The 20,610-nt window shown below is 57.8% G+C and overlaps 1 protein-coding gene across 12 annotated transcripts; it reads left to right on the top strand.

Annotated features, from left to right (window-relative positions):
• SLC16A5 (solute carrier family 16 member 5) lies at positions 201–19,287 on the top strand. Of its 12 annotated transcripts, XM_021066656.1 has the most exons (7): positions 4,774–4,899; positions 5,643–6,245; positions 9,647–9,783; positions 9,955–10,213; positions 12,893–13,036; positions 15,723–16,532; positions 17,892–19,287. In XM_021066656.1, exons 4-7 carry the CDS (start codon positions 10,015–10,017, stop codon positions 18,137–18,139), a joined length of 1,401 nt encoding a protein of 466 aa, XP_020922315.1. In that variant the 5' UTR covers positions 4,774–4,899; positions 5,643–6,245; positions 9,647–9,783; positions 9,955–10,014; the 3' UTR covers positions 18,140–19,287. The 12 variants fall into 12 exon arrangements, with proteins under 12 accessions (XP_005668670.2, XP_013836209.2, XP_005668669.2 ...); XM_013980755.2 differs by lacking the exons at positions 4,774–4,899; positions 9,647–9,783 and adding an exon at positions 202–404; XM_005668612.3 differs by lacking the exon at positions 9,647–9,783 and having other exon boundaries at positions 4,763–4,899.

The raw sequence follows: 20,610 nt of genomic DNA, 5'->3' as shown, positions 1-20,610 counted from the left end.
TTTTGAGGACATCAGGGCGGCCAGGGTGGGGAGAACTATGTGCAGTTTGGGTGCCAGAGTCAGGCTGACTGGGAGGGAGGAGAAGGGTGCTGGAGGTGAGGTGAGGGCACAGGGCGGGGGGTGGGGGGCAAGAGGGCAGAAATGCACGTGGGGTGAGTCTGCTGTCAGGCACAGGCACAGGGAGTATTGGGAAACGGGTGGCAGAGGAGAGCCCTGCCAAGGTGTTGGCATATTGGTCTGTGAACTCAAAGGGGGAAGGTCTTCCAGCGCAGCCTTGAAAAGCGGGGTGCTGTTGCAAGATGAATCTGGCGATCCGGGCAAGGAGCTGAGCAGAGAGACCTACCAAGGCTGAGTCTGGGCCACGCAGGCTCAAGTGGCCCCAACGCCAGGAAGAGACAAGGCAGGTGAGCAAGATGGCAAAGGGAAGAGGCAGTGGAGCTGACAATGGGCCGGATGGGAAGATGAAGGCAGAGGGGCGGGGGGGTGGGGAGAGCCCCCCAATCAAGTCAGAGAACAAAGATGGGGCCTGGTTGGAAGAGAAAGATGGTGTGGGCAGTGTGGGGACAGGCTGATGCAGGTGACAATGAGAACATCTGGAAGAGAAGGGCTTGGAGCTCCACGGAGGAGAGCGCGTGGGCGGGAGGAGGAGAGGCGACAGCGTCCAGGGTCTGGCAGCGGCTGCCTGTCTGGTTTACGAGCATCGCCCCTTCCCACAGACCCGCTATCAGGACAAGGCTCTGGACAGGGACACTCCCAAATCAGGGGGTACGAGCCACCCTGCGGTGTCTCTGCTCCTGCTCCCCAGGCTGGCCCCAGCGTTAGCCAGGCTGTGCCCCTGAAGGGGAGTGATCAGGACATCTATGCTGCCCCCCTGGAGGTGGGGGCTGGAGCGGAGGGGGGCCAGGGTACCCCCAATGTCAGGCCCACAGCTACAGCCAGCCCTGGGAGAGAGACTGTGTACCTCAGATCTGAGGCCAGGGGGTCTTCTGGGGAAATAGCCAGCTGAGTGGCATGGCCTCCAGCTGGCAAGCTGCCACCGGCCCTGGAAGAATAGGGCAAACAGGCACGGGGGTTGGGGTGACATGAGGAAGGATAGAGGTGCTCCCTGGAGCTAGTGGAGAAGGAAAGGGGCCTGTGAACAAGAAGGCGCCCGGGGGCCGGGTCCCAGCAGCATCCAGAAGAGCCCGGACACACTGTGTGCTCGTTGTCCCAGCAGAGGGCACTCCGGCCATGCCATGCCAGGAACACCACGGGGTCACAGCCAGAGGCCAAACCTGAGGAGAGGGGCAGAGGGCCCAGGAGCCCATCCTGGAGCTTTTGAGTAATTAAAATATTTTAAAAGGATCCCAGGGGAAAAAAAGGAGTTCCCACTGTGGCTCAGCAGTAATGAACCCGACTAGTATCCAGGAGGACGCAAGTTCAATTCCTGGCCTTACTCAGTGGGTTAAGGATCCAATGTTGCCGCGAGCTGTGGTGTGGATCAAAGATATGGCTTGGATCTGGTGTTGCTGTGACTGTGGCGTAGGCTGGCAGCTGCCACTCCGATTGGACCCTTAGCCTGGGAACTTCTATATGCCGCAGGTGCGGCCCTAAAAAAAAAAAAAAAAAAAAATCCCAGGCCCTGGGCTTGGGGTGACAAGACCCAAGATGGAGTGACTTTGATGGGCAATACTCCATTCTTTTCCTTCAGCCAAAGGGGCGGTAGCTGGGCGGGACTTAGGGCCTCGCACCGTGTCTGTTGACCCATATTATTATGGCGGGTATTAGCTTGTGCTACGCATGGTCCTGAATGCTGGGGAAGCAAGTGTAGATAAGCCCGGCAAGGATGCTCCCAAGCCTCAGGGAGCTTGGTGGGGGAGACACACAACACTCAGCAACATCGATGCCTCAACATGGGAGGTCTGGGAGGACTTCCTGGAGGAAGAGGCTTCTACGTGGACCTCTTAAGGCCAACCAGGGGCCAACCAGATTAAAAACAAACAAAAACAAAAAACAAAAAAAGAAGGATCACCAGGACAGAGTGTTTGGGGAAAGGGAACCACCGCGTGTGTGCAGAGGTCTCAGGGGGTTGGCAGACCAGCAGCAGAATGTGGTCGTGGTTGTGATTGCTAGTGATAATGGCAACTGTGCTGTTAACTACTAATTATGATTAATTCCCAAAGATTTATGGTTTTGAGCAGGTGCGTCAGTTCCCTTATCTATAGCAAGGTGACTTTTCCAACTCTGAGTCCCTGGGCCGCCACCCTTCCTTGACAGCTGTCATAGGCCCAATGGAACTGGGCCTGGTGACCAGGCTGAGCACTCAGACCTACATTTAGGGAACAGAGTCACAGAGGAAGGCTGGGGAAGGCTGTGGGGCCTGACTGAGGGAGCCACAGACCCTGGCTCTGAGCTCTGCAGCCGCGGTGGTCATGCTCCAGCCCGGTGGGAGCCTCGTTCTGGAGAAGTGCCTAGAGCGCAGGACGGTGGAAGGGGTGTCCCCGTAGCTCTATTGATTTCATCTTGATGAAGCCGAAGTCAAACTAACCTTTGAGGTTACTGGGGGTGGGGTGCCCCAGAAGACAGTGAGGTCCTGGAAAACCTCCCTGCTTGATTTTTTTCAGAGCAGGTAAGAGCCTCCGGGAAGCCCCCAGTTATTGAATGCCTGGGTTCTGCTAGAGTAGCCAGGGATGCAGTGGAGGGCGGCATCCAGCCTGTTCTGAGTACTTGGGGCAGGAACCGCCACTCACAGTACTGGGCCAGCGTGAGAGAGGAGGTGCTTAGATGGTGCAGACCCCAGAGTATGATCCCCTCTGTCCCCAACACAGGACCTCCCAAGGCCTGGGACCATCCCTTTAGGACCATGGGATAAACTTAATCCCCTCCTCCCAACGTTTGTATTCTGGGAAACTCAGGCTAGGCAGTCAGAGCCAAGCCCAGCCCAGAGATTGTCAGCAGGAAAATGAACCACAAGCACATCAATGACAGACATCTAAGATGTGCGGTACAACTTGACACAATTCACATAATTCACCCAGAAGTTAAGCCATCCTAGTGTGTGGGTAGTGGTAGTGCATTGTGGGTTTGATTTGCATTTCCCCAGTGAACAATGACGTTGGCTATTTGCATATTTTCTTTGGAGAAATATCTATTCAGATCCTTTGCCTTTTTTTTTTTTTTTTTTTTCAATTTTATGGCCACACCTGCGGCATATAGACGTTCCCGGGGCCAGGGATTGAATCCCAAGTGCAGCTGCGCCCAAGGCACTGCAGTTGGATTCTTAACCCACGGGCCCACAGTGGGAACCTCCCTTTTGCCCATCTTTAATGAGGTTATTTGTCTTCTTACTGTTGAGTTGTGAGAGTTCTTTATATATTCTCAATACAAGCTCCTTATCAGATATATGATTTGCAAATATTTTCTCTCATTCCGCGGGTTATCTTTTCACTTTCCTGATGGTGTCTTTTGGTGCACAAACGTTTTTATGTTTTTATTTTTTTGGCACAACCAGGGCATGTGGAAGTTCCCTGACCAGGGATCAAACACAGCTGTAGCAAACCCAGATCCTCAACTCCCTGTATTACTCAGGAACTTCTAAAAGGTTTTAATTTTGATGACCTCCAATGTATGTGTTTTTTCCTTTGTCAGTTGAGCTTTTGGTGTGGTGTCGCAGAATCCATTGCCTATTCCAAGGTCATGAAAATTTACTCCCGTGTATTTTCCTAAGACTTCTGTTGTTTTAGTTTTTGCGTTTACAACTGTGATCTCTTTCTTTCTTTTTTAATGGCCTAAGGTTGAAGTCCAACCTCTTTTTTTTCTTTTGAAGGCCACACCTGTAGTGTGTGGAAGTTCCCCGGCTAGGAGCGGAATCAGTGCTGCAGCTGAAGCCCATGCCACAGCCCCTGCAACACCAGATCCGTGCTGCATCTGTGACCTACTTGCAGCAAGGACAGCTCCTTAACAGCTGGGCAGACCAGGGATGGAACCTCTGTCCCATGGACACTCTATTGTGTTCTTAACCCACAACGGTAACTGCCCATCCTCATTCTTTTACGTGCAGATACCCAGTTTTGCAACATTTACTGAAAAGACGATTCTCCCCGCCCTGGATTGTCTCAGCATCCTTATGGAAAATCAGCTGACCATAAATGTCTGGGTTTATTCTCAATTCTATTCCACTGATCTATATGTCTACCCTTATGTCAGCACCACACCGTCTTGATGCCTGTAACTTTATAATAATTGAGTATTTTAAACAAGGCACACCAAGGGCTGGCTAGGTGGGCATGAGGCCTGCATTTCCAACGGGCACATGCAGGGGTGGTGGGCGTCCTCTAACCTGCTCCCAGGGGTCCACCCTCTTCTCCACTCCCTGACAGCTGCCTGCCTGGGCTCCTCCGGTGTGGCCCTCAAAGCTCTAGGTTTTCCTTGGAAGGACCCCTGAGCAGCTAAAGCCGCCAAAGCAGCTGGCCTCCAACCTCACTCGCGCTAGGAGGTGGAGTTTCTTAATCACACGCTGCTTCCCTTCCACTCCTGGGGCCCTAGAGCCCAGAGTGGGCGAAAAATCGAGAAGCTTGAAAGGCAACAAGTGGGCTCTGCAAACAGCCAATAAACTCGCCTAGCCGGTGGCGTCGAGAGTCCATCCCCGACCCGAGGGCGGTCGGGGCCGCTTGTAGAACTGGGTGAGGTGGAGATAAGGGGTTCGGGCCCTGGCCACGCCTTCCTGCCTCCCCCCGCCCCCCGGGCCGGGCTCCCAGGCGACGCGAAGGTGGCCCCGCCCACCGGCGCCCCGGCCCGCCCTCCGGGTCCCCGCTGCCGCCCGCCCCGGCGTCCGGCCGCCTCCACCGCGGGCGGGCCGGGCCGCAGGAAGTCGCGCCGGGTGGGAGTGGAGTCTCCCCTCTGCCGGGCCCGTGCGAACCGGTGAGCGGGCTCCCCGGGCCCCCCACAGCCCCAGAGGCGTCCTCCCCCGTCGGGGTCTCAGTCAGTGCCGTCGCAGACCCGCCCCGCCGTGGGCCTCCCGGGCCCCTTCCCTCCTGGGAGGGTGAGGATCCAGAAAAGCCTCTAGTCCGGGTCCTGGGCCGCCCCAGCCTGGGAGGGCTGGGGACCCCCAAGGCGTGAGGGGTTAGGGGATAGGCACTCTCCGAGGCCTGGCCTGACATCTTCCCGGGCGGGCGCCGCCTCGACGTCCCAGAAGCCCCACGCAGAGGAGATCCGTCTTGGGGAGGGTGGGAAGCCGAGTGGAAACTAGATTCGGACGTCAGGGATTGCGCCCCGGGGACAAAGAGGTCTTGAGGTTCCCGTCGCCTAGCCCATCCCCCCTCAGGCTGTGGTCAGCTGGCCCCGGGCCGTGGGCTGTGGGGACGCGTTTGGAAGCAGAGAAAGGAGGAGGGTGTCTTGCCCCAGCGCGCCCACCTCCGGAACGGCCTCCTTCCTTCCGCGGCCCATGCCGGGTGCGGGGGTTCGAGGGCTTGTCAACCCCAAGCTCAGGCTGGCTCCTGCCGCTCGCCCGCCCCGCGGGAACACTGCTGCTGCCGACCCTGTGTCCTGGGCTTCAGGCCCGGGATCCTGCCTCATATGGAGCCTGGGGAGAGAGGGGGTCTCCAGGGTTTGGCCATCCTTCTGCTTCTGGTGAGGCTAGTGGTTCCTCCTTTTCCTCTCACCAGCTCTCCTACCACTGCTGGGAGGAGCGGAAGCGGCCCCTCCATCCTGCACACCAGCCTCCTAACCCCAACCCCTGCAGGAGAGCTGCTGCTCAACCCTTTTACTGGTACCTGCCAGCTCCAAGGGACAGAGAGCGGATTCTGAGGGCCTAGCTGGGCCTCTGTGGTCAATTGGGAAGCCCTAAAAACAGCCAGAGGGGCTGCGTGTGATGGGAGAAGGACAAGAGATGTCACCTGAACATCTGCCCTGCCTACCCACCCGGCTTCAGGCCACCTGGCCGTGAAGCTGATCTCACTCGGGGCAGGGAGTCCCTGAGGGCTGAAGTCGGCAGCCCCTGGCGACAGCTGCTCACCTCCAGTCCCGGGAAGTGCCAGTGAAGAGACTGCAGCTGCCTCTCCCCCCTTGTCCCAACCACGAACCAGGCAGTGATTGGGACTCATGGTTCCCAGTTCAAAGGGAAGACCACTTCTCTGCTGGGGCGGAGATGGAACCAGAGCCCTCGTCTCATCTCTGCTCCCCTTGAGTTTTCTGGAATGGACCTACCTGCCAGGAAGCCAGGTCACCCTTGCCAGGTTCTGGACTTGCCTGCCCTCACGGGAACACAGGTGGGTCCCATGAATATTAACTTCTGAGCTCAGCTGAGGCCCGGTGCTGGCCTGTGACCAGGTCCCCGCTCCGAGTGTAGAAGCGGGGAGGAGGGGCTGGGTGACCGTGAGAAACCGGGGAAGGATCCACTCCAATGTGATGCGAAAACTACTGTTAAGGAGAGGAATTCTATTAAGGAGAAAGGGCCTAGGAGTTCCCGTTGTAGCTCAGCAGAAACGAATCTGGCTAGCATCCAGGAGGACACAGGTTCGATCCCTGGCCTCGGTCAGTGACTTAAGGATGCAGAGTTGCCATGAGCGGGGGTATAAGTCTCGGACTCGACTGGGATCCCGAGTTGCTGTGGCTGTGGGGTAGGCCGGCAGCTACAGCTCCAATTCGACCCCTAGCCTGGGAACCTCCATATGCTGCGGGGGTGGCCCTAAAAAGACAAAAAAAAGGTGGGGGGAGAAAGGGCCTAGACCAGCCTGGGGTGGGAGTCAGAATAGATTCTGCCAGGTGCTGGTGGGGCCAAACCTTGAAGGACCCACCTGATTCTCTCTGACTAAGAATTTTGGAATCTCTGCTCAATCTCGAGGGACCAACCGGACTTCTCCCTCGCTAAGGATTTTGGAATTCTCAGCAGCCAAGCTCCTGAGAAGGAACCAGCTTGCTGGGGGAGGGGGCTGCAGGGCCAACAGGACTTAAAGCCTGTGGGTGTCACCTGGGAGTTGGGGGCGGGTGGGAGGGGACAGCCTCCAGGTGGAAAGCCGGAGTCTACAGGGCAGGGAGCAAAGGTGCTTAGGGTTTCCTGGGTTCTGACTGTCCCGGGAGGCAGGAGGCGTGGAGGGAGGAGAAGCTGAGAAGAGCCGGCTCCACTGAAAGGTTCAGAAGGAAGGTAGGTACAGAGTCAAGGTCAGAATCGGACCTTGAGAAGTAGCTGCTGCTAAGGGCGCTAGAGACCTCTCCACAGAGGGTAGGACAAGGGCACAGGGGCCCAGAGCAGGGGAAGGGGCTGGGGTCCGCCACGTGTCTCCTTGTCCCACCCCGCCCCCTCTGGTCAGGGACCGCGTGCTGCCCTGAGGGGAAACCATCAGGGCTCTCCGGGGCTTGGGAGTGCTCGGGGTGGGGCGCCTTGAGGGGACAATCAGGAGGAAATGAGGACAGAGGAGGAAGGCTGGTGGCCCTTCTGGGACGAGGGGAAGGAACAGGCAGGTCCAGAAAGACGGAGGGGGCGCCGTGGGCGGGGAGGAGGGGTGGACTCGAGAGCAGGGTGGAGAGACTTGACATTCACAGAGAGGATCAGGTGGCGCCAGTGGCCTTTCCGTTTGCTGAGGGGACAGAAATCCTGGAACGGGGGAGAGCCAGTGTGCTGGAGGAGCCGGGATCTGAGGTTTGCCCCAAGCCTGGGGCTGAGCCAGGAGGATGGGCTGGGGGACCTCTAGGGCCAGTGCCACGTGCGGGAGCCAGGAGGGCAGGAGGTGCTCCCAGCCGACACACGGAACTCAAGGTCACACACACACACACACACACACACACACACACACACACACACACGCACACACTGAGGCGAGGATGGACGAGCTGCTCACCTTGCAGGGCTCCTGGGGGTCCTCTGGGGAGGGGGCCTTGTGCCCTGAAAAGGGGAAGGAGGCAGTCAGGGTGGATCCCGCTGAGGTGCCTGGTCAAGCTCCTGGGCCTGGGGGAATGTGTGGGGTGCTGGGCTTGGCAGGAAGAGGGTTTCATATTTCTGATAGTTTCCTGAGTTTCCCTGGATCTTCAGGACCTGAGGCTAAAAGGAGGGAGGCTGTGGGAACAGGAGCTCCTGGGACCCTTTGGCTTCATCGAGACCAAGGCTGCTCCCAGTGCCCACAGCCCCAGCCCTGAGTATGGGTGAGGTGTGGGCCCTGGGGGGCAGGGGAGGGCCAGGATGGAGGGGCCTGAATCTGGGGAGCGCATGGGGCTCCGAGGCCTGCTTTTTTTTTTTTTTTATTTCTGAGGCCTGCTTAAGGCAGCTTCTGTGAAGGGAGGAGTGGCCCAGGTGGCTACAGGCAAGGAACTAAGTCAAAGATGCAAGGGTGTGAGTGCATCTGTCTGCATAGCATGTGACTGTGTGTGTGTGTGTGTGTCTGTACATCTGTGTAGCATGTCTGTGTTCATTTAACTGTCTCTGGGCTTGTCTGAGCATGATTCTGTAAGTGTGTATCTGCATATGTGTGTGTATGAGTGTATGTGTGAGTCTGTATGTGTTTATGCACACCTCTGTGTGTGACTGTGTGTGTCTCTGGACTTTTCTGTGTGTGTGTCTTTTTTTGTGTGTCTTTTTGCCTTTTCTAGGGCCGCTCCCACAGCATGTGGAGGTTCCCAGGCTAGGGGTCTAATCAGAGCTGTAGCCACCGGCCTACGCCAGAGCCACAGCAACATGGGATCCGAGCCACATCTGCAACCTACACCCCAGCTCACGGCAACGCCAGATCCTTAACCCACTGAGCAAGGCCAGGGATCGAACCTGCAACCTCATGGTTCCTTGTCGGATTTGTTAACCACTGCGCCACGACGGGAACTCCCTCTGTGCATGTGTCTTTATAAGCATGTGTTTGCATATAAGTCTGTGTGCCTGGGTGGCTCTGTGTTTCTTTCTGCCTGTGTGTGTCTGCGTGTGTGTCTTTGTAAGTGCGTGTCTGCGTGTGGGTGTGTGTAGCTGTGCTTGTCTGTGTGAGTGTGTATCTTGACATACATGCATGTGTTGTATGTGTATATGGTACACGCTATGTATGTTAACATGTGTGTATGGTGTTCCTGTGCATTGTGCTATGAATTGTGTGTGTTGTGTATGTGCTTTATATGTTTGTGTCATGTGTTGGATATGTGTGTTCATCGCGTTGCATGTGTGTTCTGCTGTGTGTTGCATGTATGTGTGGTATGTATAGTCCATGTGTGTTGCATATTGTGTGTGTTGTATTGTGTGGTGTGTGTATTACATGTGTGTGTGCAGTGTGTGTGCAATGTGTGGGTGTGTTGCATGTGTGTGGTGGAGGAGCCCGGAACCCCTTGCTCCATTATTCAGCCATTATTCAACATGGCTGTAGCACTCGCCTCTTGGCCCCGAGCCCCTTGTGCCAGGAGCGTCATAGGGTGATTTCGGGGGGGCCTTCCCCTGGAAAGCTGCCTGGACGGTGCCCTCGTTTGGCTATGCTGTGTACCCTCCTCCGCTGCCTCGGCACCAGCTTGCTTGCTTTGGCCACCAGAGCGGCACTGACAGTGACAGTGTGGCAGTTTGTGTGACAGTCCCTGCTGTGAGCAGGAAGCCTGCCTGTGAACATGTGAAAAGGTATCCAGGGGTGCCTGCAGGGACCTTGGGACTACACTGACGGGAAACTTCTGGTCCATTCTACAAGTGGTTACTGAGTGCTTGCTTAAGCAGGGAGGGGCAGGGCTGGACCAGGAAGTGCCACCTGCTGACCCAAGTCAAGTCAAACCAAAAGGAATTCCATCCACCTGCCTCATCTCGCTGATCCATCTCCTGCTGGTCCCTCCTGCCAGGCTTGCTCTGGGAAGTAGGTGAGAGGAGATGCCAAGGCCAACGCGTGGGCCTCTAGCCGCCTCTCGGGAGGCGGTGCCCTTCTCTGATACCTGGTACTGAGGCAAGAGGAAGGGACAGGTTCAGCTGCCCAGGGAAGGTGGCAGGTGAGCCAGGAAAGGACTGGCAGCTCCATTCTGTTCCTTCCCCAGGCACCCCGGGCAGTGGTGGCAGTGGTGGTGAGGCCGGGCCAGCAGCATTCATAGCGGAGGATGCCCCAGGCCCTGGAGCGCACGGAGAGCTGCTGGGCCTGGATGGTGCTGCTGGCCTCCGTGGTGAGTCAGGGCCTCACCCTGGGCTTCCCCACCTGCATCGGCATCTTCTTCACCGAACTGCAGCGTGAGTTCCAGGCCAGCAACAGCGAGACCTCCTGGTTCCCCTCCATCCAGACGGCCATGCTCCACGCAGGGGGTGAGCAGCCTGGGGGAGACAGAGGCGGGAGGGATGGAGGCGCCCTGGGGGCGGGGGAGAGGAAGCCACAGCCACCCTGGCCTCCTGGGTCCTTCTCCCTGGGGCCACAGGTTTCACGCTGAGCTGTGAATTCCTCAGATTTCATCCGATTTCAACAGGGCCAGTTCCCCTGCCTGGCATCCCCACTGAGCTGGGGCGGGGCTGAGGGTGGGAAGGCCTCTAGGCTATGAAGCCCCAGTCACAGGTCCCCTCAGGTGACGGTGACATCCCAATTGCCAGGCACTCAGCACCAACGGGAGGAGGAGCAACTTGGTGTCCCGCTGGGGGGAGGGGCACCCTGAACCTCAGTTTTTTCCTCTGCACCATGCGGGTGACACCCGGCATCCCATCCTGCCCACCTCCCGCACGGGCTTGGAGAGGTCTGCGGGCTCGGGCGATGGAACTGGCTGTGAGTGATGAGTGTTGAGACCCTCCTCAGGGCTTCAGGACAGGAAGGGGGCGGGAGCAAGACGGGGGCAGGGCAAGAGCCCCTTCTTTCACCAGGAAACGGGGGGATTGTTGTCGGTGCTGTGGAGGGGGAGTCCTGCTTGGCTCCTCTGGGAACGTGACCACCTCACCCTGACCCCAGGAAAAGGGACGGGGGGGCTGCCCAGGAGGGTTCTCCACAATAGCCTCGGGCCCCAGGCCCACTCCGCTCCTGGGAGCTCTGCAGGGAGACGCCAGGGGCAGTGACTTGGCGAGGGGAGGAGCAGGGGAGGGGGCTCTCCCCAGGCCGCTGGTCTCCCTGCTTACCTCCTGCCCCTCCCTCCACCTGGCACCAGCAGCCTGCTTGTTATTCCAGGTCCTTCGCTCAAATTGGGAAGGCTGGCATGACCCCTAAAGCGGCTGCTTGGGGCATGGGCTCCGGGCACGGAGCAAGGCCTGGCCCAGACCACATAACCTTTTTTGCCTGTAAGGTTGGGCCGAAGTGGAGTCTCAGATGGTTCCTTCCCTGTCACTCAGAGGGGTCTGGGCCAGGGGCTGGGGACCAGGTGACTGGTTGGGGACCCCACACTCTGCAACCAGCTTTAGACTCAGGCCTAGCAGGCATACCACCACCTCAGTTGGCCTGGGAGTCCTATCTGTCTGTCAGTCTCACATACACACAGACCTTCAGCCCTCACGCCTTCAGAGTAGTGTAGAAAGTTGAAGGTTGTCCCTGTTCCGAGGTACCCTGGCCCCCTCACGTTTGAGAGATGAGGGAAGCAAACAAGTACAAAGGCCCTGCCAAGGTTGCAGAGTGAGTTCAGGGTAGAGGCGGCAGCCCTGCCTCCCAGCGCCCCAGCCCAGCCCCCTCTGCTGTTTTAGCTAAGCTGGTGCACATCCCAGTCCGGTGACTCAGGCCTTTCCCCAGTGTCGCTTTCCAAAGTCAGGCCAAAGTGCAGGTGAGAAAGATATGTGGGTGGGTGGTCATGTCCACTTCCAGGCCTGGCCTCCTCTCTGTGGCCGCCTCTCCTTGATTCCCTCTGAGGATGGGCCACTCACTTCCTGTTGTTCCCTTACTGCTTCTGGCTCACACACCATACATCCCCTCTCCACCCCTAAACATGCAAACACACCCCCGTGCATGCCCTCGCCCTGTCCCTTTGGCTGCACTCTGGGAGGGCAGCTCTAGAGAAACATGGGAGCAGGGCGCCTGGCACACGGGGCCTGCCAGGTGTTAAGGAGCAGCCGGCCAGGACTGGCTTTATGTCTGCTCTGCGTCTGGGCTGGAGGGAAGGCAGCTCGGGGCGGGGGTGGGGTAGAGGAGAACAGGTCCCTCTCCGCCAGGAGCCAGACGTCTGAGGCAAGACTTTGGTGGTGGCTGGGGGTGGTGAGAGGGGGGAGCAGGATCCCCAGCTTTTCTCCAGAGCAGCCCAGAGGCCCAGTTGGCCCACACTGGACAGGTCGGACGGTGGCAGGAAGACTGGGCCAGTCTTCTTGAGGATGCAGGGAGCAGGGGCTGGAGGGGCTCACCATGATTTAGCTGCCCTGGGACCCTCGCCCATCGAGACAGACCCCCGTGACATCCCAGGTCATGAGCCAAGCCTCTTTCACCTGGATGGAAGCGGCCTTGGGTCAGTGCAGTCAAGGGCCTCAGTCTACCTCTGGGCCTCCCTGTCGGGGTCAAGGGTATTTGCAGTACCGCACCTCATAGCTGGCCAGACATCACCCAGTCTGAACCCTCGTTCTCTGGGCAAGTCCAGGCAAAGGGATGGCCTTTGTTTGGCCCGTAGCCCGTCTGTGGCAGGGTGAGGATCAGAACCCAGGCCTGTAGGCTCCAGGCTTGTGCCCTTTAAACCACTGCTAGGGAAGTCCCTTCATGGCTCAGCGGTTAGCCCAGCTAGGATCCATGAGGATGTGCGTTCGATCCCTGGCCTCGCTCAGTGGGTTAAGGATTCAGCGTTACCCTGAGCTGTGGTGCAGGTCGCAGATGTGGCTCGGATCCCACGTAGCTGTGGCTGTGGTGTAGGCCGGCAGCTGTAGCTCCGATTCAACCCCTAGCCTGGGAACTTCCATATGCTACAGGTTCGGCCCTAAAAAGAAAAAAAAAAAACCACCACAGGCTTGTTGCTGTGGAACCCCTCCCTCAAACCCACTCCCCTCCTCCCTCCGACCTCCTCATTCAGCTGCCACCTGCCAGCTGCCTCCTCCCCACAGGACCCCTGTGCAGCATCCTGGTGGGATGCTTTGGCTGCCGAGCGACGATGATGCTGGGAGGCGTGCTGGCCAGCCTGGGCATGGTGGCGGGCTCCTTCTGCCGCACCCTTGGCCAGCTCTACCTCACGGCAGGATTCATCACAGGTGACTGTCATTCCGTTTCGAGAATTACAAAAGGTACCGGGGAAGCAGGACTGAAGAGAGCAGGCAAAGCTCCTGATCTGTGGCTGCTTTACCGTCACGTGGGAGAGAGGAACAGTGGAGGATTCAATGAGAAGGACTGTATCTGATGGTGGCAAACGCCTAAGAAGACAGGACAGCTGATGCGATAGTGTCTTGGCTCGGGCAGGGGTGGCAGAGAGGAGACAAGAGGTAGAAAAACTAGACCAGCCAATTGCGAAGGCAAAACAGGGTTGGAAGAGGTCACTGCTTTCAACATGCCAATCAGGGAAGGCCTCGCAGAGAAGGTGACATTCCGGCTTAGGGAAGTGAGGGAGTTGCTACCAGGCTCTCATTCCAGGCAGCAGGAACAGCCAGAGCAAAGGCCCGCAAGGGCTCAAGGAGCGATGAGGTGGTCCAGAGGGTAGAGGGGAGTGAGCAAGGGCTCAAAGCGGTGAGGGGGAGGCCAGAGCGGGGGTTTAGTTCCTAAAAGGTTTTGTTTGTTTGCTTTTTAGGTCCACACCTGCAGCAAATGGAAATTCCCAGCCTAGGGGTCAAATCGTGACCTACAGCTGCCAGCAACAGCCACAGCCACAGCCACAGCAATGCGGGATCCAAGCCACTGAGTGAGGCCAGGGATGGAACCCATGTCTCCATGGATACTAGTCGGGTTCGCGTCCACTCTGCCACAACGGGAACTCCCCTAAAAGGTTTTGTAGTGAGATGGGAAGCCGTCGGGGGCTTGGGCAGAGGGGGGATGATGTCATCCAGCCACCGCTACTCTGGCTTTGGGACTAGGGGAGCGGCAGAGAACAGGTAGGGGGGTGGTCATCTCCCAGGCTGGAGGCGCCGCACTCAAACCCAGGGGGGTGCGATGGAGGGGTTGGGGTCCAGGATGGCCCGGTGAGGCACAGAGAAGGACAGACAAGGATGGCTCATGGTGCCAAGAGCCAAGACGGCCAACTCTGAGGTTTTTTGCCCTGTGTTGCTGGAGGATGGAGGAGCTTCTAACTAGGATGGGGAACCTAGGGGAGGAGCAGGTTTGTACCTACCCCGTCTGGAGTGCAGGGAACAGACCCTGAGCTGGAGCAGGCAGCTGGAGACTCCTGCGATGGCCGAGCAGAGGTATGGTCTGCTGCCCCCACGGGGATGGCAGAGGATGGCTGAAGGAGCCTGAGGCCCAGGACTCGGGCACTCCAGTGATTAGTGGCCTGGGAAGGAATTGACAGAGGGAGAACCAGGAAAGTGACGTTTCTTGGGAAAGGAAGTGAGGGACTGTCAAGCCACTGTTGGATCAGACCAAGTGGGGACCAGACCCCATCTTTGGCTTGGCAGAGTAGAGGTTGGTGACCTTGACAGGAGGAATTCTGAAGTAGAGGTACGGATGAAAGTCTGATTGGAATAGGTTCAAAGGAGAATGGGAGGGGGGAAATTGGAGACAGTGGAGATAAACAATATTTACAAAAAAAATTTTTTTTTTGTCTTTTTGGGGCCACACCCGTGGCATATGGAGGTTCCCAGGCTAGGGGTCGAATCGGAGCCGTAGCTGCTGGGCTACGCCACAGCCACAGCAACTTGGGATCCGAGCTGCATCTGCAACCTACACCACAGCTCATGGCAATGCCAGATCCTTAACCCACTGAGCGAGGCCAGGGATCAAACCCATGTCCTCTTGGATGCTAGTCGGGTTCATTAACCGCTGAGCCACGATGGGAGCTCCAATATTTACAAAAAATTTTGACGTAAGGGGAGCAGAGAAATGGGCTGGTGCTTGGAAGAAACTGGGGTCAAAGAGAGCTTTGTTTCATTTTAATGGGAGAAATAAGCAGGAGAATGGTCCAGAAAAAGAGGAGAAGATGGGTGCTGCAGGAGAGGGACATAGTTGGAAGGGCGTGCCTTTGAGTAGCCAGCATGCAGGGCAGGGGCGAAGGGGTGGTCCCGGACTGTCCATTGTCACGGGCGGGAAGGCAGGAGGTCAGCTGGGGCGGGGGGGGGGTGCCAGGTGCACAGAGGACCAGGCCTGGTGCTCATCTGAGAGGGTGGGGGAGTGGATGGTCGAGGGAACCGTAGTGGCACTTGGGTGGCCCAAGGCCACCCCTGAGGCCAGTGGTCATGGTGTGGCTGTGCACTTTCTCTCCAGCACGTTCGGCTGTGTACGGAGTGGGAGGTGGCGTCTGAGCTGTCAGGAAAGTCTGGGGGAAGCATATTCCAGCTACAAAGGTCCACAGAGGTGGGCAGCTTAGCGGCCAGAGGATGAGAAGGAAACTGATGGGACTTGATTGTGGTGAGTGACAGGGAGCGGGGCCTGAGAAGGAGACCAGAGGCCAGACCGTGCAGAGCCTTGCAGGGCCCAGTAAGTACTCTGGCTTTTTTTTCTAGGCGTGATGGGAAATCTTTGGAAAGTGTTAAGCAAGGGAGACTTAACCTGATGTGGGTTTCTGACCATCCCCTGGTGCTGTGCCAGCGGGAACGGGGGTGCACAGCCCCGCCCCTGGAGGGCAGGTCGGAGAGTGGAATGCCTCTAGGGAGTTAGCAAGAAAGGCTGATTCCACCTTCAGTCCCCGGGGACCTGGAAGTGGGTCTGGGCTGCAACGGAAGAACAGACCTGGGACCTGACCCTGGGGTCGCTTGCTGCGTGCCCCCTGGAGCTGGTCCCCCCCTCTCTCCACAGGTCTGGGCATGTGCTTCAGTTTTCAGTCGAGCATCACCGTGCTGGGGCTCTACTTCACCCGCTGGCAGGTGCTGGCCAACTCACTGGCCTCGACAGGCGTCTCCCTGGGCATCACGCTGTGGCCCCTGCTCTCCCGCTACCTCCTGGAGGACCTGGGCTGGAGGGGCACCTTCCTCATCTTCGGCGGGGTTTTCCTCCACTGCTGCGTGTGTGGGGCCATCCTGCGGCCCGTGGCCACCAGCGTGACCCCTGAGACCAGGGAAGGCCCCACTCCACCTTCCAAGAGACCCGCGAACAGCTGCCGGGCAGCGTGCGATCGGGCCATCCAGCGCCACCTGGCCTTCGACGTCCTGCGGCAGAACGCGGGCTACCGCGTGTTCACGCTGGGCGTCGTGTGGATGATCATGGGTTTCCCGCTGCCACACGTCTTCTTGGTGCCGTACGCCATCCGGCACGGGCTGGACGAACACAGGGCGGCCCTGCTCATCTCCATCATCGGCTTCAGCAACATCTTCCTGCGGCCCCTGGCCGGGCTGGTGGCGGGCCGGCAGGTCTTTGCCGGTCACCGCAAGTACCTGTTCAGCCTGGCAGCCCTGCTCAACGGGCTCACCAACCTGGTGTGCGCGGCATCCGCCGACTTCCGGGTGCTGGTCGGCTACTGCCTGGTGTACAGCGTGTCCATGAGCGGCATCGGGGCCCTCCTCTTCCAGGTCCTCATGGACATCGTCCCCATGGACCGCTTCTCCAGCGCCCTGGGCCTCTTCACCATCCTCGAAAGCATCTCCATCCTCATCTCCCCGCCACTGGCTGGTGAGCCCTGGGCGGGGGGCACATGGGAACAGTCCGGAGACGGGGGCCCTATCTGGGTCTCCGGGCATAGAGAATTGGGATCTGGGATTTTCTCAGGCACCTCGGAGAACTGACGCTCAAGGTAGAAACAGTTAAAAATAAGGATTTTCACACCAGACTTACCCGAGCCCTCCCCTCTGTACCTCTGTTTTCTTACCGGTAAAGTGGGGATGATAGCAGAATCTACCTCAGAGGCTTGCTGTGAGGACCACAAGTGATAGAGCAAAAAGCTTAGTGGAGGAGTTCCCGTTGTGGCTCAGCAGATTAAGAACCCAACTAATATCCATGAGGATGTGGGTTCAATCCCTGGCCTTGCTGAATGGGTTAAGGATGCAGCGTGGCCATGAGCTGTGGTGTAGGTCACAGGTGGGGTTTGGACCTGACATTGCTGTGGCTGTGGCGCAGGCCGGCAGCTGCAGCTCCGATTCAGCCCTTAGCCTGGGAACCTCCATATGCCGTGGGTGCAGCCCTAAAAAAAAAAAAAATACCAAAGTAAATAAATAAATAAATAAAAGCTTAGTAGAGAGCCTGGCCTATGGCAAGTGTGATGCACGTGTTTGGTGTTATTAAAATTCTGGTTCTCTCACCTGCTGCGTGTGGGACCCAGGGAAGTCCTTTTCCTTCTCTGAGCCACAGCGTCATCACACCTGGCATAACCATCGATACACCCACACAGATAGCGGGGTGGGCAGGGCTGAATACAGAGTTCTAGTCCCCCCATTCGGGGCTCACCTTCTGGTGAGAGTTGGGGGTTAAAGCAAAGGGGCCCCTTTGTGATCACGATGGTGATTTGTGCCGGGAGGGGACTCACTGGGCAGCTGAGAGTGTGGCATTCAGGGTAAAGGGGAAGGCTTGTGAAGCCCATGGCTGTGGGTGGGGGTGGGGGTGCGGGAGTCAACAGGCCGGTGGTTAGTTCACTAGGACGGTGGGGACTCCAAGGGTGGCCCTGGAAGTCCCAGTTTCCAAGGGAGCTCTCCAGGGGGGGGGTACGGGCGGCTGGGGTGTGGCTGAGCAGATATCTTAGCGCCACTGGCCCTTGAGTCCTTGGCTTCCTGCCACCAAGGGTGAGGGAGACATGACCTTAAATGCATTTTCAGCCCAAGGACTCTCCCTGACCCGGGCCAGGACTGGTTTAGTGTTGCCTTCTTTATTATTCAACAAACACCCATCGAGGGCCTACCGGATGCCAGCCACAGGTCCTGGTACCAGGGGTGCAGCCAAGACACAAACCCCCTGAGGTCACAGGGCTCACAGATCAGTGGGGATCAGGGGAGGCCTTGTAGCCCCAGGCAGTGGCCTAACTTTCTCTCTGTCCCCCAGGACTCCTCCTGGACACCACCACCAACTTCAGCTACGTTTTCTACATGTCGAGTTTCTTCCTCATCTCTGCCGCCCTCTTCATGGGTGGCAGCTTCTGGGCTCTGGGGAAGAAGGAGAGGCACCGCCAGAGGGCTGAGACCGAAGAGGCCCTCCCGGAGGCCACTAAAGAGCAGGGCCTCGCTGGGGGGGACACAGACGGTCCCAAGAAGCAGCCACGCCTGGAGATCATGTATGTGACCAGCGTCTGAGCCCCGGGGTCACTCACACGTGTGACCAGAATCTGCTCCGAAGTCAGGGGGTCCTGCCTCAGCCCGGGAATGGGGTGTCTGGCTGCTTGGCCAGGGGCTGGGGTGAAGGGCTGCCCAGGAAGCCTGAACCAAAGGCCACCCGGGCTCTGCACGTCTGGACTCAGCCAGGAGCTGGGCCCCCAGAGGCTGACCTCCAAAAAAACCTTCCATACTCCAGGAGCGGGTCCTCCTGGCTTTTTCCTTGGGCACCAGAGTACCTGGGGCCTGGGACAGTGGGTCTGAGCCTGGCTCGGGTCTGTCACAGCCGGCCCGGCTCAGCTGGCTGCCTACCGCTGCTGCTACAGCTCAACACACTGGACCTTCAAGTCCAGCCTGGATGCCTCCGATGTGATCTCTTTGTCCTTCACCCTCCAGACAATGCCAAAGAGCCTACCCTTCCCCCGAGTCCCCCACCCCTTCCCAGCTGGCCCCACCTCTGCCTGACAGCTGCCCCCAGCACAGATTGCTAGGCCTCAGCCTCGTGCTGGCTGGAACCTTAGGAAGAAGGACCTGTGAGCAATTGAGTCACGGTGCTGGGGGCCAGGCTGAAGGGCCAACCTGGATGCAGGATTTGGACAGATTAAATGTTGCTGGAGTACCTGTCCTGGCATCTGTGCAGGGACCCCTGGCTGGGGTCCCAGAATGAGTGGCGTCTGCCCTAGGGTCTCCTCCTTCCTTGGCCCCAACCTGTATCTTGGCTGGGAAGAGGAGTTTGGGTATGGCAGAAATCAGGGCAGGGCCCCAGGACCTCTGAAAATGGAGCTGCTTTAGCAGCAGAATCCCTTTCTCAGCCCCTCCTGTCATCCTGTTCCCCCTGCTGTGTCAGAGATGTCAACCCAGGGGTAAGTAGCCGGCTGGGCCTACTGCCAAGCCACCCCTGCTCCCCATTGGCTTGTGCTGCTGGCCTGGAGGTCACAGCTTCTCCCATATGCTTTCTGGGCTGGTGCCTTCCCCGAGGTCATCACCTGAGGGCTGGCTGCCATCAGCCCAGACTTGTCCCAACAGAATACTGACCAACTGAGGGAATGAAAAACAAGGTTTGTTTGCATTGCACACGAAAACATTTTCCGCAGCAGGTAATAAACCCTGTGACCCCTGAAGTTGGAAAATAGGCCTGGAGTCAGTTTTTCCTCGTCCCCCTTCAGGGCTACTCTCACCCAGGACCTTGTTTGTTGATTCAAGTGCACCCAGGCTCCAACAAGAAAACCTTATCAGGAGAATCGATTTTCTTCTGTGACCCAACTCCTGCCTTCCTCCTGCGCGCTCCAGCTGGCACAAGTAAATGTCCTTGGGAACATCCTTCTCCAGGACCCATGAGTGCCCCCTTCTGGCCAAAGGCAGTAGTATAGAAATGAAGCAAAGGGCTCTGGGCTGGGATAGAGCGTGGAATTCAAGTTTGACTCTGCCACAATTTGCTGTGTGACTTTGGGCAAATTGTTCACCATCCCTGGGCCTTGAAAAGCTAAAGTCTCTTCCAGTTTGAAAGGTCTGACCCTGAAGACCCATGGTGTCCCTGTTCCCATCCCTGTCCTGTACATGGTCACTGTCCACAGCTTGAGCACTGAAGGGAGAATGCACCGCTGGACACATTTCACCAGGTCCTGTCTCCTCTCCATCTCAATGGAAAGAGAGCGCGCTGGGACTGGTAGATGAATGCTTCCGGTGCTAGTAGCTGCAAGGCTTTGAAACTTGCGTCCCGTTAGGCCCATTTCTTGAAAACTTGTTTCAAAGAAAAAAGAGATCAGTAAATATTTAGCATAGGAAACTTCCACCTTCTCTGCCCGCTGGGCAAGAGTGGCAATAATCTCTGGGCAGAATTCCTCCCACAAATATTATTGAGCATCTACTGTGTGTCAGGAACTGGGCTGAGAGGAGTAAGACCAGATCGCTGCCCTCAGCACAAAACCAAGGACTAAGAATTCTTCCCCAAAGATGAGGGCCCCTGAAGCCTTAGGAGGGGACAAGTGATGGTGGAAGTTTCTATCTGATTCCAGAATTCACTCTTAGCTGATCTGGGATTCTTTTAGAGAGTGGGCAGAGCCGTTCCTAACCTGCATAGGGTGAAGCCCACTGTTCCCAGGCCTTTACTCCTCTGTCCAGCCAGAAGCAGAGAAGCCCCCTTGGCCGCCCTGGGCTAACATGCACTTCTCTGGGCCGCATCAGCTCCCTTCACAAGCTGAGGGGCCTGGGACCACCACCCTTCAAGAAGGAGCGGGGGCCCAAGCATCCAGACTACGGTCAAAACTCTTGGCCTGGGGTGTGTGCATAGGGCAGGGGCTTATCACAAGGACCTGAGACCACAGAGGGGCTCCCAGTGGGGCTGTGGCAGGCTGGAGTATGGCAGCCACTCTGCCCTCATGCCAGGCCCAGGGCCAAAGGCCCATGGCCCTTGCCCTCAGGAAGCTCACAGAAGAGTTCCCTAGTGGCTCAGC

This window comes from Sus scrofa, chromosome 12 (assembly GCF_000003025.6).
Source record: "Sus scrofa isolate TJ Tabasco breed Duroc chromosome 12, Sscrofa11.1, whole genome shotgun sequence".
NCBI lineage: Eukaryota > Metazoa > Chordata > Mammalia > Artiodactyla > Suidae > Sus > Sus scrofa.
This window is presented reverse-complemented; position numbering and strand designations above follow the sequence as displayed.